Genomic DNA, 15,926 nt, shown 5'->3' with positions numbered 1-15,926 from the left:
TTAACATCAATGCCGATATTTCACCTTAGTTTCATTTTCCTGTAGTACTCACATAACCATCAATTAACTTACTACCTAAATATCTATTGATCTATTTTCAATGTCTCAACTACCATAATGGAGAGAATTCCAAAGATTCACCACTCTCTCAGTGAAGGGATTTTCCCTCATTTCCATCTAACTGAAATAATTTCCTTATTCTGGGATTGTGTTCACTCAATGAACTTGTATTTTTTCTTGAACCCTCTTTACATCCTCCTTCCAACTCACATTCCCATCAAGTTTTACATCATAAGCATGCTTGGAATTTTGACATTTGGCCAAATCACTGATATTGATTGTGAACAGCTGACAGCTAAGTACCCAACAATTCACAGTATTCCAAACTAAAAATGACTTAATTATTTTCACTTTCTGCTCTCTATCTGTTAACCATGCTCATCTTTTCCTCCTGTGTGAGCCCTTTTCAAAAATCAAAATACTTCACATCCACTGATTCTGCCGTATTTATTTCACCAGTCAAATTCTCAAAGAATGCTAATTGTTCTGTCAAATATGTTGGCTTCACTCAATACTAACATTCTCTTCTAGATATTCTATTACAGCATCCTTCATTATAGATTTCGGCTTTCTTCCTTCTACTGTTTTCATCTGAACAGATTACTGGTCACCTTATATTTTCTCCATCTTTTTTGTAATTAGTCACAATTAGCTAATTTGCAGGGTCTATACCAGATGCTATAGATTTTAAGATTGGTAATCAACATTCTTGCTGTCTCAATCGTCTTCCTTCAAATACCAATTAATAGTTTAAAATTGTCGACTCTGCAGTGTAAATCATCAGGTCCTTAGATATTCTCACTTCGTCTCACCAACTTCCCTCATTTTTTTTTATAAATGCCAATTTCCTCATTCTCAATACTAAAGACCCAGTTTTTTGTTTTCTTCTATGGATGCAATTCACATAAAGATATCAACTCCCATCTCTGCAAGAGATCTGTATTTGCTCTTGCTATTGGCATGTAATTATGTATACTCTTATGACCAATTACATGATTCTCACTAGTTTACTCTCATGTTCCATTTCCTTTTCTGTATCAATTTCTTGGTCCTTTTTTGCTATATTCTTTACTTTCGAGGCCTTAGGCCTGATACTATTTCTAGCAATTCTATGAGCCTCTTGCTTAATTCTGACTTTTAATTTCTTCTGCCAACCATAAACAGACCACTTTTCTGTTGAGGGTAACAGTCTAAAAGAGATTTTTATAGCAAAACATACTTATATCAGAGCCAATCATTGACTAGTAATTATGATACCTTTCAAATTGACCACAGCCAATTCTCCCTTCGTATATTCAAAGTTTCCTTTGTTTAGATTTAAGTTCTAGATACAACTACATCATTTTAATAATGCGGTTGCATGAATAATTTTGGCAAGTGATGAATTAAGAAGAGCAAAATACTTAGAGCTTTTCCTAACAAGCTGTTTAGTGAATTGAAGGTGTTTAAACGTTTAATATTATTCTTTTCAAATTTTATCTCTTCCTTCCACCAAAGACAATCATGCCAGCATACAATTTACCATGCATTATGTTCCTTGTGCAACAGTCACCTGAACAATTATGTATCAATACAGTGGTGATAAAAGCTGTTTTTTACTTTCACAGCTGAATCTGAACTCCAATATTCAGACCTACATTTTTTCCAGTGCAAGTCGCTGAACTGGTATCATGCATGCTGACTTTCACTCTCTTGTCTCTACACCAGAGGTCCTGAGACCAGCTGCAATTACAGTATGCTGCTGTGCAGAGGCACTTGGGTGTGCTTGTGCATGAATCACAAAAGGTTGGTTTGCAAGTGCAGCAGGATATCAAGACAGCAAATGGGATGTTGGTCTTCATTGCTAGAGGGATTGAATTTAAGAGCAGGAAGGTTATGCTGCATCTGTATGGGGTACTGGTGAGGCCGCATCTTGAGTACTACATGCAATTCCGCTCTCCTTACTTGAGGAAGGATATACTGGCTTTGGAGGCAGTACAGAGGAGGTTCACCAGGTTGATTCCAGGGATGAAGGGTTAGACTATGAGGAGAGATTGAGAAACCTGGGACTGTACTTGCTGGAATTCAGAAGAATTCAGCACGAGAGGGCACAGTTTTAAGATGCTTGACAGAGGAGATGTCAGGGGTAAGTTTTTTTAAACCAGTGGTGAGTGCGTGGAATGGGCAGCCAGCGACTATGGGTGAGGCGGTTATGATAGGGGCTTTTAAGAGACTCCTGGACAAGTACATGGTGCACTGAAAAATCGAGAGCTATGGGTAACCCTACTTAATTTCTAAGGTAAGGACATGTTCAGCATAGCTTTGTGGGCCAAAAGGCCTGTATTGTGCTGTAGGTTTTCTGTGTTTCTATGTTCCATCTAATGAGAGGGGATCATATGGAAACATATAGAATTATGAAAGGGTTAGATAAGGTAGAGGCAGGAAAGTTGTTTCCACTGGTAGGTGAGGAGACTAGAACCAGAGGACATAGCCTCAAGATTCGGGGAAGTAGATTTAGGATGGAGATGAGGTGGTGAAACTGTGGAATTCTCCACCCAATGAAACAGTGGAGGCTACTTTAGTAAATATACTTAAGACAAGGTTGGATAGATTTTGCATAATAGGGGAATTAAAGGTTATATGGAAAAAGCAGGAATGTGAAGATGAGTCCATGGCAAGATCAGCCATGATTTTACTGAATGGCAGAGCAGACTCAATCGGCCAGATGGTCTACACCTGCTCCTATTTCTTATGTTCAGCCACCTGCCTAAGATCATACTTTAACCTCCCTCCACATCCTCAGAGGTCATCTCAAAATCTCGTTAGTTAAACCTGTGCTAGCTGCTTCTCTTACCTATTCCTACTAGCTATTCTTCATAGATAGATAGATGGATATTTTATTGATCCCAAAGGTAATTACAGTGTCACAGTAGCATTACAAGTGCACAGATACACAAATATTAGAAGAGAAGTAAGAAAGAATAAAATTTAAGTTACCTCAAACAGTCTGACAGAAGGGGGATCATCACTTCCCTGTCTACAGGTTGACTCATTATAGAGCCTAATGGCCAAGAGTAAGAACAACCTCATATAACGCTCATGGAGCAGTACAGTTGTCTTAGTCTATTACTAAAAGTGCTCTTCTGCTCAAACAAGGTGGCATGCAGAGGGTGTAGTCCCCAAGTTTTCTTTTTGTGCACATTTGCACATGTAGGGTGTAGTCTTTTGGATATGTTGGATTTTATTCATAATATTGGATTGCTGCATGAAGCTGTTTTGTTATTTTTATACATAAGAACACCATATCCTCTTGCCTGGTATCCAATTGACTCACCTTACACATGGCAAATGTTCATAATCAATGGCGTGCAAAAATAGTGTCAAAATTACTTCTCAAATGTTTCTTTGATGCAGCCTATTACATGTGCATATTTTGTCGGTATGGTATTTAGTTGTTTAAACAAATTGTTTAAAACTTTTAAAAAATTGTAAAATTAACATAGATAAAGAAATATTGTTTTCAAAGTTAAAGGCAATATTATTCTTTTAACAGTATTTACTTCAGGATTTCAACTTAATCTGTTTCCCAAAACCTGTTACCTTTTAGATAAACCTCGTTAATTATAGAACATACCATCATTTGATACAAACCTTCGACAAATCTTGTAATGGCAGCTATAAGGTTGTGCACACCATTAGGTAAATTCCAGGGATCTCTCTGTACGTGAATTCGGAGCTGTGTTGTGCAACTGACCGTTGACTCCATTTCCTTCTTGAATTCTGTTTAAAAACAAGTTTTGGGAACTGTCACATACTTCTCATGAGTGGAAATTTTGAATCTTATTCATAATATTGTATTGTTGCATGAAGCTTTTTTGTTATTTTTTTCCCATAAGAACACTGTCCTCTTCAGATTCAGGATATTATTCCGTTCATAAAATAAACAAAGAATAGAGATTAAAAATGTGCCTGCTTCTTTTTGTATGTAGTTTTATATCATTCTTCAACACGGTAACTATATCATCTATATGTAACACGCTGTAAGGTTTCGCTGCTAATGAATTGGCTTCTCTGTAATGTTCCACTGCTAAGGTAATGGTTTCTCTGTAGCAACAATGTTTGGGTTATGACTAGAGATAACAGGGCATGTTAGCCAATGAGTGGGATGTTGTTCTTTCTTGTGTGTCAGGGAGCCGGGGATTCGTAGTCTTTTGCTGGGAAGAGTCGAAGAGAGGAGACACAATTGGAGAGTGTTCGTAAACAGCCAGATGGAGTGGACTTAGAGCAAGGGTCCAAAGGTCAGTGGCAATCAGAGGAGGTCGATTTTGGACAAATGGCCTTATCAGTGAGCTCCAATGATGTGTATTAGACCGTTTCATGAGAATGGGCCCTTTTCTTTTTTTGTTTCTTTACTAACCATATCATCAAATTAAGAATCATAAAGCTCAATCGATTAATCGCATATTGTATACTGTTTGTTATTTTGTGGTACTGATTTGTAACAGGGGCAAAGCATCCACCCAAACGTGATTTCTTAAGTTTGGCCAGGCCAGGGGCTATCATCCCCTATATTAAGCTGCTAACCGAACCGAGAGTCACATGTAGGACATAATAACTCTCATTTCTAAGTCGAAACACCTACCATGCTCTTGAGATTTGAATGCATATCCTGACTATGACTCTAATACACATTTCAATGACCACGAAATGTGAATAATAGTCCACCAATAACCGGATAACCAAGAATATTAAGATAAATTGAACTGAAAGTAATTCAGAGAATGACTACATTCAATCAATGTCGGAACTGAGGGAACAAGGCTGCCCTCTAGTGCAATGATTGCAACTGTTTTGAAGCCCCAGATCAGAATTCAATGTGAGATGAATGTAATTTATTACAAAGGGATTTAGCAAAATTAATAATGTGGAATAAAACAAAAGCATCAATGATGGTTACCATAAAACTACTAAACCATTACAAAAACCTTTCAGGTTCAATGATCGGGGTAAGAAATTTGCTGCTCTCTCATAACCTGCTCTACACGTGATTCCAGATCTACAGCAGTACGGCTAATAATGAAATGGCTTGTCTTGCATTAACTTGGAGTAGCAAAATTCCTTTGTATCAAAGTTCTATAACAAAGCATAACAAAGTGAACTGCACCAACCAGTCCTGGGCATCCTTTCAAACACACTTTAGGAGTGTCTTCCTTCCCTACAAGGACTGCAGTGGTTGAAGAGAGTACCTCACCATTATCATCTCAAAGGCAATTAGCACGGACTTAAATGTTGACCCTGGCAGTCACTCCTACCCACTATGGTAATCTTTATAAAAAGACAATTAGGTTATTTGACAAGAAAGGAAGAAGTCCTTGCACTTATGCAACATCTTGTACAACTACAAACAACTCCCAAAAGTTGGTTTTACAAAAAAGTTATGTATTTTTCTAATGTAGGAAACACAAAATAATGTGTGCATGGCAAGGCACCACAAATAGCAAGACATTAACAAGTGTTATGAGAAGCAAATCTGTATATTTTAGAATATTTAAGTTATTAATATGCAATAATAATCCTAAAATTCTATGGAGATTCTCCCGCCATAAGTTTGGGGAGATCCCAGCAAAATATTTAGAAATATTTATGTAAATATGAAAATTTGTTAAGTGGATGGTGTTTTTATATAAAAGGTATTGGTTCTCAGGGGGCTTCTGTCTTGAAGTTTTTGACGTTAACATTCATTGAGACAGGTTCTGTAATTGACCCATTGGTTAATCAGAGCTGGTAGTAGGCTAGATAGGAGTCCTGCTAATGGAATCAAAGAGGTTCATATCATATTGTTGAGGTGTTCCATCCTTCGAAAATTGACTGCCTCTTTGCCCTGGGTCACTTTTGGAACACATGGGTTGAAGCCTTGGGTGTTGAGCCATGGGTGCTAAAGAACCTATGCATGTCATTCCTTCAGCAAGTTGCAAAGTCTTCTATTATGGTCCTTCCATCCACCACTTGTTGCTTAGGTCATAGATTACCAGCTAAATCTCTGCCTTTAGATGCCAGTGCATCTTTTCCATCAGGAATGGTGAGGCTGCCAATCCTTGAATACTCTTGTTTGTAGTTAATAATAAAAATCTTCTCAATTGCCATGAAGAATATGCAAAGCAATATCTCTCATGCCAACATCCTCAGCATTGAAGCACTAATTATACAAACTTGGCTGTGTTGTACAGCCATCTCTCTCATATGTCCAATATTGCAAACTGGATTCACTGTTCATGATGTACCCACCGATTGTCAAGACCAAATGCAGATTAGGTGATCGATTTGCAGAGCACTTGCCCTCTAACTGCAATGAAAACCCAGAGCTCCTGCTTCATGTCATTTCAATTCCCCTCCCCAATCCCACACCGACCTGTCCATCCAGGGTGAGGCTCAATGTAAGCTAGAGGACGAGACCACACAGATTAAATTTCTATCATTTATCTCCCCTCTCCACAGTTAGTCCTGATGGAGGGTTTAGATCTGAACTACCAATTCCTCCCCTCTTCCCAACCTGCTGCAGATGCTGCTAAATCACCGAACTCTTCCAGCAAATTGTCTCTTGCTCCAGATTTCAGCATCTGCAGTCTCTTGTGACTCTATTCCAAACTCTATCATTAAAAATATAAGATGCCCTACATACTGTATTACATGAACAATCCAAGTGGAAAAGTGGCATTCATGAGGATATTGAGAGACTTGAGTCAGTGCATCAGGAGCACACAGGGTCCCAAGTATGAATGTCACATCATCTGACTGTTGACCAACACACCCGTTCAGCCAGATATCTCCTCCCTCTTCCAGGGAAGAGTCTGTAGTTCCAAAATCGGCCTCATTAGTCATCCTGACCTGCATTAATTTACGGCAGAGCTGCATGTCAAAATTAGAAGGGAATTCAGTCTTGTGAGCTTACAAACACAAATGTGAGGATTGACAGCTTTGGGAGCTCTATAAACAAGAAAGCAATTGCAACCAGTTGAAATGAGCAATCAGTACTGAGGCACTGTTGCACAATTTATTTCTCTGGAATCGAACATGAATTTTTACAGTTATGTTTAGTCATGCAATAAAGTATATTTCCTTTTGCTGCTATTAGAAAGCAAACTCATTTCCTTGTTTTATTGGAATAAATAAGACTTGAATTTTGGTTCAATTGTTGTTTTGGGTAGATGTGTGACAGGCAATGGGTCAGATCTGTGCCTGAAGCCAATACAAGTTAGTAAGTTAGTCAGTCAGTAAGTTGGGTTAATAAATGAGTGAGTGAGTGAGTGAAATAGCAATTCAGTAAGCAAGTCAATAACTAAGCTAGACAGTGAGACTGTGAGTGAATAAGGTGTCCCATATCACTTCACTTCGATATTCCTGTAAGTAGCATTCTACACTGCACTGTCCACCCACCAGTGAAGTTACTGATGAACGTTGATTGACTTGGCACTGAGCAACTAACATACAAACTGCCTGATTCCTCATACTTTACATCCCACTAAGTAGTGCTCACTGCTACCACAGATGTAACAGTGGGAGCGAAGTTCCTCACACCCTCTCTGCTGACAGTGGAAACACTTACAAACAAGTTGGAGGAACTCAGCAGGTCAGGCAACATCCGTGGAAAGGAGCAGTCAACATTTCAGGCCAAGACATTGACTGCTTCTTTCCGCAGAAGCTGCCCAACCTGTTGAGTTCCTCCAGCTTGTTTGTACGTATTGATTTGACCACAGCATCTGCAGTGTACTTAGTGGAAACATTTCCTTGTTCGTGGTGAACGAAATGGCTGAGGCAAGCCAGAATACAGATATATTGGGACTGGATAATGTTGTACAACTCCATGCTGCTGTGCTAAAAATGAATAGCTCTGTGGAGCTACTTGACATGACTACTGAGCTTCAGATGGCAATGAATATGATACTGTTGCATACTGCTAAAATGGGGAAATATTGTTGTTGTAGGGCTGGGTATGGTTGAGGCAGAGCAGGTTCAATTAACGGGTTTTGCTTTTTCCATCACTGTTTTTGCTCAATGTTTTGCCCTCTCTGGAGTTCAGACCTGACAATGTTTTGCCCCACAGACAACCCATGCCTCTTTACACCCCACCTTGGTGGTTGCTGATATCTCTGTGCTGGGTCCTGCAGCTCAGAAGGAGTTGCTCTCACATCTTGTTTTTTATTTGAAACTGAGAAGCATTTTTGACACAAGTGTGGGCTGTTGGAAGTTACTCCCCAACCTGTGCAATGTCTTCACTAAATGTTTTCAACTCTGACTCGAGGTCCATATGAGTCCTTTCCATTCGACACTTATGTATCTTCCTCTGACTGTGCAGGGTTAACAGTAGCAGTGTGGGCTGACCCAGTTGGATTCTGTTTAATCTTTTTTTCTGTTTCATTTGCACACGCAATGTTGAGCTTCTCGAATAGTACCTCATCTGAAGCTTTGGGATTTTATAAGATATGGCTGGACATCACTGTGAATACAATCACTTTGTAAACCAGTGAACACAGTATAAAACATACTCTGCACTTTAAAAACATACTCTGCACTAAGGCTGCATCATATTTCAGACCAGGCTCCCACTCCTGTGGGCCAAATAGTACTTTCTGCTTCAGATCAAAGAACATGTATTAAGAAATTTTGTGGCGTCTCTGTACTGCATTGAGCTTCTGCTGTCAGCAGCTTATACAGTTCGGTTGCCCCTTTTTCCTGATAATGTCCATCTAAGGGTAGGCAAGTTCTAGTCTGATTTACCCTCAAGATATCTGCACAACTGGAGCCCAAGCATAATCGCTCTGATCACTGGATCAATTACCTCCTCTTCTGGATAGCCTCTGTTTAGGGAGCTTTCTATCTGGCGAACAAGGCTAGAGAACGACAACTTGTCTTTCTGACCGGGCTCACCAACCTGACTAGATACTTCAAAGTTTTTGTGCCATGCTGGTGGGACAATTTCCCTCTGAACTAACTGCTGCCAATCACTAGAGTTCATCCTGTTAGGAGCTGACCTTTGTATTGAACTGCTGGTTACTGCAATTTCCCTGTTTTCTTCCTTAGTTTCATCACCCACAGCAGTTGCATCAACCACTAATTGACTTAACTTGTCTCTACCCTGCAGAAGTTCAGGCATGCCACTGTCCTCCAGGTTTCCCAGCTTTCTCCCTTCCCAGATGATCATTTATCACAGTCACTTCTTAGCTATATCCTCTCTTGAGAGCTGAGGCAGCTACTGAGTTCTACCAGTTTGTCTTCAGGTAATTCACACACTTCCTCATTAACTTCTTCCTGGAGGGTCCTAAGTACATCCATTTTCTTTTCCCCTTGGCATTTTCCCCTTTCCATTTTCATGTTGAAAATGATTTTCAACATGAAATAATATTCACATTACTGTAAATAATTTTAACTCTTTTAAAACTTATTTGAACAATTACTTATAACTAGATTGAACAGATTTCAACCTTGTCACATTTACTCCATGCTCTTCACTGACATGCTTTGGCCTTTTCTAAAATGTATTCTAATTTAAGGTTTTCCAAGCAAAGACTGATTTCCTTGGTTCATTTTCCTTACTGGGACATGCCTTATCTATTTGCTGGAGTGTTGCTCTGTTCTTAATGAATAACAAGATGAAAACTGTTCTCAAAGGGATCATAAACATCAGGAATTCCCTGTGAATATTAGTTTTCATCATCCTTACTAAAGAATAACAGAATGGTATGTGATTCAGTTCAGATAGTCATTTATATTGAAAGTCAGAGTTTATTTACAAGTTTTGATTATCCTATCTCCTTGACTAGTTTATCTTGTATACAGAGTATCCAAGTCTCAATTTTACAGCTAGCAGAAGATGCCAAATGCAATTCCACATTTTCTCCTTAATGAGAAGACAGTGCATCATATTGTACAAGGCATTGTATAATATTGTACAATTGTACAAGGCATTGGTAAGGCCAGATTTAGAATATTGTGTGCAGTTCTGGTCACCGAATTATAGGAAAGATATCAATAAATTAGAGAGAGTGCAGAGACGATTTACTAGGATGTTACCTGGGTTTCAGCACTTAAGTTACAGAGAAAGGTTGAACAAGTTAGGTCTCTATTCATTGGAGCATAGAAGGTTGAGGGGGGATTTGATCGAGGTATTTAAAATTTTGAGAGGGATAGATAGAGTTGACGTGAATAGGCTGTTTCCGTTGAGAGTAGGGGAGATTCAAACGAGAGGACATAATTTGAGAGTTAGGGGGCAGAAGTTTAAGGGAAACACGAGGGGGTATTTCTTTACTCAGAGAGTGATAGCTGTGTGGAATGAGCTTCCTGTAGAAGTAGTAGAGGCCAGTTCAATTGTGTCACTTAAGGTAAAATTGGATAGGTATATGGACAGGAAAGGAGTGGAGGGTTATGGGCTGAGTGCAGGTAGGTGGGACTAGGTGAGATTAAGAGTTCGGCACGGACTAGGAGGGCCGAGATGGCCTGTTTCCGTGCTGTGATTGTTATTTGATTATATATAAAGCATTCTTTTGATTATACAAACTCCTCCACAATGGCAGGAGTCCTACACTTTATCTTCCAAGCACATCCATGACAGGGGTTTGCAAAATTCAAAAGCAATACTCTTTACTCTATGCAGTGTGGAGGATCAGACAGAGGGATCTTGGGGTCCGAATCCATAGGACACTCAAAGATGCTATACAGGTTGACTCTGTGGTTAAGAAGGCATATGGTGCATTGGCCTTCATCAACCGTGGGATTGAGTTCAAGAACAGAGAGGTAATGTTACAGCTATATAGGACCCTGGTCAGACCCCACTTGGAATACTGTGCTCAGTTCTGGTCACCTCACTACAAGAAGGATGTGGAAACTTTAGAAAGTTTACAGAAGAGATTTACAAGGATGTTGCCTGGATTGGGTAGCATGCCTTATGAGAGTAGGTTGAGTGAACTTGGCCTTTTCGCCTTGGTGTGATGGAGGATGAGAGGTGACCTGATAGAGGTGCATAAGATGATGAGAGACATTGATCGTGTGGATAGTCAGAGGTTTTTTTCCTCCAGGGCTGAAATGGCTAACACGAGAAAGCACAGTTTTAAGGTGCTTGGAAGGAGGTACAGAGGAAATGTCAAAGCTAAGTATTTTTTTTATGCAGAGAGTGGTGAGTGTGTGGAATGGGTTGCTGGCGACGGTGGTGGAGGCAGATACGATAGGGTCTTTTTAGAGGCTCCTGGATAGGTACATGGAGCTCAGAAAAATAGAGGGCTATGGATAACCTAGGTAATTTCTAAAGTGTATGTTTGGCACAGCTTTGTGGACCAAAGGGCCTATATTGTGCTGTAGGTTTTCTATGTTTCTAATATCATGCCATCTGCTGCAAATTAAATCACAGATTCATTTCAGGGAAACTGAATGATGCTTTGCTAGTAAGACCATTGAATTGAAAATGCAATTATCGGGCAGATCTGTCAGATCCACACATTATAGGGTGCCTATTCTGCTTCTCATCTTTCTCAGGTAAATCCAATCCAAGTTCTCTCACTTCAGAGCAGGTGAAACAGAACAGTGTATACAGAGTTAATTCCCGGTTGCACAGAACTGAATTTTTAATATCACAAACAAGAGAAAATCTGCAGATGCTGGAAATCCACGCAGCACACACAAAATGCTGGAGGGACTCAGCAGCTATGGAAAAAAGTACTGTCAACATTTTGGGCTGAGACCCTCCAGCAGGACTGGAGAAAAAAGCTGAGATGTAGACATAAAAAGTGGGTGGTAAGGGGAGAGAGAAACACAAGTGATAGGTGAATCCTGGAGGGGGTGGGATGAAGTAAAGAGCTGGGAAGTTGATTGGTGAAAGAGATACAGGGCTGAAGAAGGGGGAACCTGATAGGAGAGAACAGAAGGCCATGGAAGAAAGAAAAGGGGGGAGGAGCACCAGAGGGAGGTGATGGGCAGGCAAGGAGATAAGGTGAGAGAGGGACAAGGGGATACAGAATGGTGGGGGGGGGGGGGGGGCATTACAAGAAGTTCAAGAAATCGATGTTCATGCCATCAGGTTGGAGGGTACCTAGATGGAATATAAGCTCTTGTTCCTCCAATCTGAGTGTGGCTCATCACGATAGTGGAGGAGGCTACAGATAGACATATCAGAATGGGTGTGCAAAGTGGATTCAAAATGGGTGGCCACTGGGAGACTCCACTTTTTCTGGCGACGGAGTGTAGATGCTCAGCAAAGCCGAGGTCTAGGTAGCTGTGAGCGTCTGTGGGGTTGTAATAGACATCAGTAGATAAGCTGTCTCCAGAGTCAGAGACAAAGAGATTGTGAAAGGGGAGGAAGGTGAAAGAAATAGACCAGGTAAATATGCAGGCAGGGTGGAAGTTGGAAGCAAAGTGGATGAAGTCAACGAGTTCAGCATGTGTGCAGGAAGCAGCACCAATGCAGTCATCGATATAGGGTAGGAAAAGTGCAGGATGGGTCACCAATGTAGGCTTGGAATGTAGACTGTTCCACATAGCTGACAACAAGCAGGAATAGCTGGGACCCATGCAAGTGCCCATGGCTACACCTTTTGTTTGAAGGAAGTAGGAAGAAATTACATAGTGAGGACAAGTTCTGCTAGGCGGATGAGAGTGGTGGTGGAGGGGAACTGGTGTCCAGAAAGAAATGAAGAGCTTTAAGATCTACCTGGTGGGGATGGAGGTGTATAGAGACTGAACATCCACAGTAAAAGTAAGATGATGGTGGCCAGGGAATCTGAAATTATTGAAAATAGCTAGAATGTGTGTGAGTGCCATGGAGGGGATTGAACATTTCACTTTCACTCTGGGGCATTGCTAGCATCTCCAAGCCTGAAAGCTTGAAATTGCAGTGAGCAAAATAGTTCTGAAGTTTCTTACTGCTTATTTCTCACCAGCTGTCAGTGTCAAAGTTCAGTCCTTTTTGAACACAAGCACATGCAGCTGATGCTATTTAAAAGCTGTTCACTCTAAGCACAGTGTAGTGTTTAATGGGCACACAAATGCACGCGACTGATGCTAGTTAGAATCTATTTGGCAACAGTCTCCAGTCCCAAGTAGGAGGCAGAGTGTCTCAAGTAAACAAAAGGATTCCGGTTATTTTCTCGATTAGATTTTGTTCTTTAAGAGCTGTCTCAAATAAGTTGTTGCCCCGATTAACCAATGGCCCAATTAACCGGAACCCACAGGATAAAATCTGCAGATGCTGGAAATCTGAGTAATACCCACAAAATGCTGGAGGAACTCAGCAAGCCAGGCAGCATCTATGAGAGCGAGGTAATCGTGGATTTTTGTTTGGTGGAAGATGGAGAGAAAAGATGGCCAGAATGGAGAGGTTGAAGACTGCAGGATGGAGTGAACTTGGAATGGGGCCAGGAGTCAATGACGCCTGGGAGAAAATCAATGGAGGACTAACGGATGGGAAACCCTGAGCTCCAATGTGCGCATTAGACTGTTTCATTAAAATGGGTCCTTTTCCTTTTGTTTTTCTTTACTAACCCTCTAGTCAAATTAAGAATTATAAGCTAAATCGTTTAATTGCATATGATGTACTGTCCGTTATTTCATGGTACTGATTTGTATCAGGATAACACATCACGCAGCATCCACGTAAACAAGAGGTTTTGCACCTCAGATTTCATACATTTGGCGGGGCCAGAGACCGTCTTCCCTCGACTAATGCCACCGGCTAAACCTGAGGGTTACATTAACTTCCAATGATAGATGGGAGAATTAAAGGCCTACAATTACAAAATTCAAGACAACTATCCAAATCCATGAAACAAGCAAGTAATCCATGATCACATTAGTCTGCCACTTTCAGAAACTGCCTGACTGTCAGGCAGGATACTGAGGCAGGATACATGTCGTGAAATTTGTTAACATTACGGCAGCAGTACAATAATAATAATAATAGAGAACTATAAACTGTAATTACAGTAAATATATGTAATAGTTAAAATAAGTAGTGCAAACATTGAAATAAAAAGTAGCGAGGTAGTGTGCATGGGTTCAATGTCCTCTCAGAAATCAAATGGCAGAGGGGAAGAAGCTGTTCCTGAATCGTTGTGTGTGTGCCTTCAGGCTTCTGTAGCTTCTTCCTGGTGGTAGCAATGAGAAGAGTGCATGTTCTCGGTGATGGGAATCATTAATGATGGACGCCACCCTTTTGAGGCACCACTCCTTGAGGATGTCCTGGATACTAAGGAGGCTAGTGCCGTCGATGAAGCTGATTAAGTTTACAACTCCCTGCAGCTTACTTTAATCCTGTGCAGTTGCCGCAACCCCACCTCCCTCCATACCAGACAGCGATGCAGCCTGTCAGAATGCTCTCTACAATACATCTATAGATGTTTTTGAGTGTATTTGTTGACATATTGTATCTCCTCAAACTCTGAATGAAATATAGCTACTGTCTTGTCTTCTTTATAGTGGCATCAATATGTTGGTCCCAGGTTAGGCCCTCAGAGATCTTGACACCCAGGAACTTGAAATTGCTCACTCTTTCCACTTCTGATCCCTCTATGAGGATCGGTGTCTGTTCCCTCATCTTACTCTTTCTGTAGTCCACAATCAGTTCTTTGGTCTTACTAACACTGAGTGCAAGGTTGTTGCTGTGAAACAACTCAACTAGTTGGTATATCTCACTCCTGTACACGCTCACTTCACCATCTGAGATTCTGCCAACAATGGTTGCATCAACAGCAAACTTATAGGTGGCATTTGATGCTGTGCCTAGCCACACAGTCACGAGTGCAGTGAACTAAACACACATCTCTGAGGTGCACAAGGTTTAATTGTCAGTGAGGCGGAGATGTCATTTCCAATCCCCACAGATTGTGGTCTTCTGGTTAGGAAGTCAAGAATCCATTTGCAGAGGGAGGTACTGAGACCCAGATTCCAGACCATTTCAATCAGAACCATAGGAATGATGGTGTTATACGCCGAGCTGTAGTCAATTAGCAGCATTCTGACATAGGTATTTGTATTGTCCTGGTGATCCAGGGTCACGTGGAGAGCCAATACAATCACATCTGCCACAGACCTACAGTGACAATAGGAAAATTGCAGTGGGTCCAGATCCTGCCATTAAGTTTAGCAAGAGCTCTATTTACTCACAGTTTGATAGTTTACAGCCTCTACAAAACATTTCCCTAGCAGAAAGTATCAGGCCATTTCCTCAAGCAGTGCTCTTCTGACACAACTCTGAGGGAGCAGCTTCCAATGTATCTTTGACTCGATTTAGTTCCTTCCTCCTTTTCTTCCTCAGTTTGCTCCCAGTATAACGAAATACTGGATATATCCAGAAAACTCAGGGTTACTCCACTGATAGAAGGTGGAAAACAAAGCCAATGTTTCAAATGTTACTTGATGATGTAGGTTACTGACTATTGTCTTTCATTGACAAGACTTTCAGGGAAATTGTCCTCTTTTCTAAAGCGTTAATCTGGTCAGGTACAGGCAATCAGCTATTGCTGATGAAAATAAAATGACTGGAGCTATTTAAACATTATCAACAAACATAAAATGCAGGAATAAAGCAGATAAGACAGCATCTGCAGAAAATAGAAGATGATTCAGGCTGAAGGCCTGAATTACCATAGACGGTAAAGGCAGATATAATTGTTTAATGTCACAGATCAACCCCTAATTTCATTAAATTAGATATATATTTAAGTTGAAGGAAGATCAACTTATCTTGGTAGGCAAAGGAAACATTTCAAAGATGACATCAAGATTAGCCTGAAGAAATTTAACATTACATCTAAAAACTGGGAAGACATCTCACTCAAAAGATACACCTAGAGGAAGTCTGTTCAAGAGGGAGCTGTGTTAAATGAAAACAACCCCCGCTATGCTGT

General features: G+C 40.5%; 1 protein-coding gene across 1 annotated transcript in view; it reads right to left on the bottom strand.

Annotated features, from left to right (window-relative positions):
• prex2 (phosphatidylinositol-3,4,5-trisphosphate-dependent Rac exchange factor 2) overlaps nt 1–15,926 on the bottom strand; it is a 410,668-nt gene that overhangs the window by 127,861 nt on the left and 266,881 nt on the right. The window contains exon 30 of the mRNA XM_059982440.1: nt 3,691–3,819. Coding sequence (XP_059838423.1) covers nt 3,691–3,819 — 129 coding nt within the window. The remainder of the gene's footprint in view (nt 1–3,690; nt 3,820–15,926) is intronic.

The sequence above is a fragment of the Hypanus sabinus genome, chromosome 1 (genome assembly GCF_030144855.1).
Source record: "Hypanus sabinus isolate sHypSab1 chromosome 1, sHypSab1.hap1, whole genome shotgun sequence".
NCBI lineage: Eukaryota > Metazoa > Chordata > Chondrichthyes > Myliobatiformes > Dasyatidae > Hypanus > Hypanus sabinus.
The sequence above is the reverse complement of the archived record's forward strand: the minus strand, read 5'-3'. Positions and strand labels throughout refer to the sequence as shown.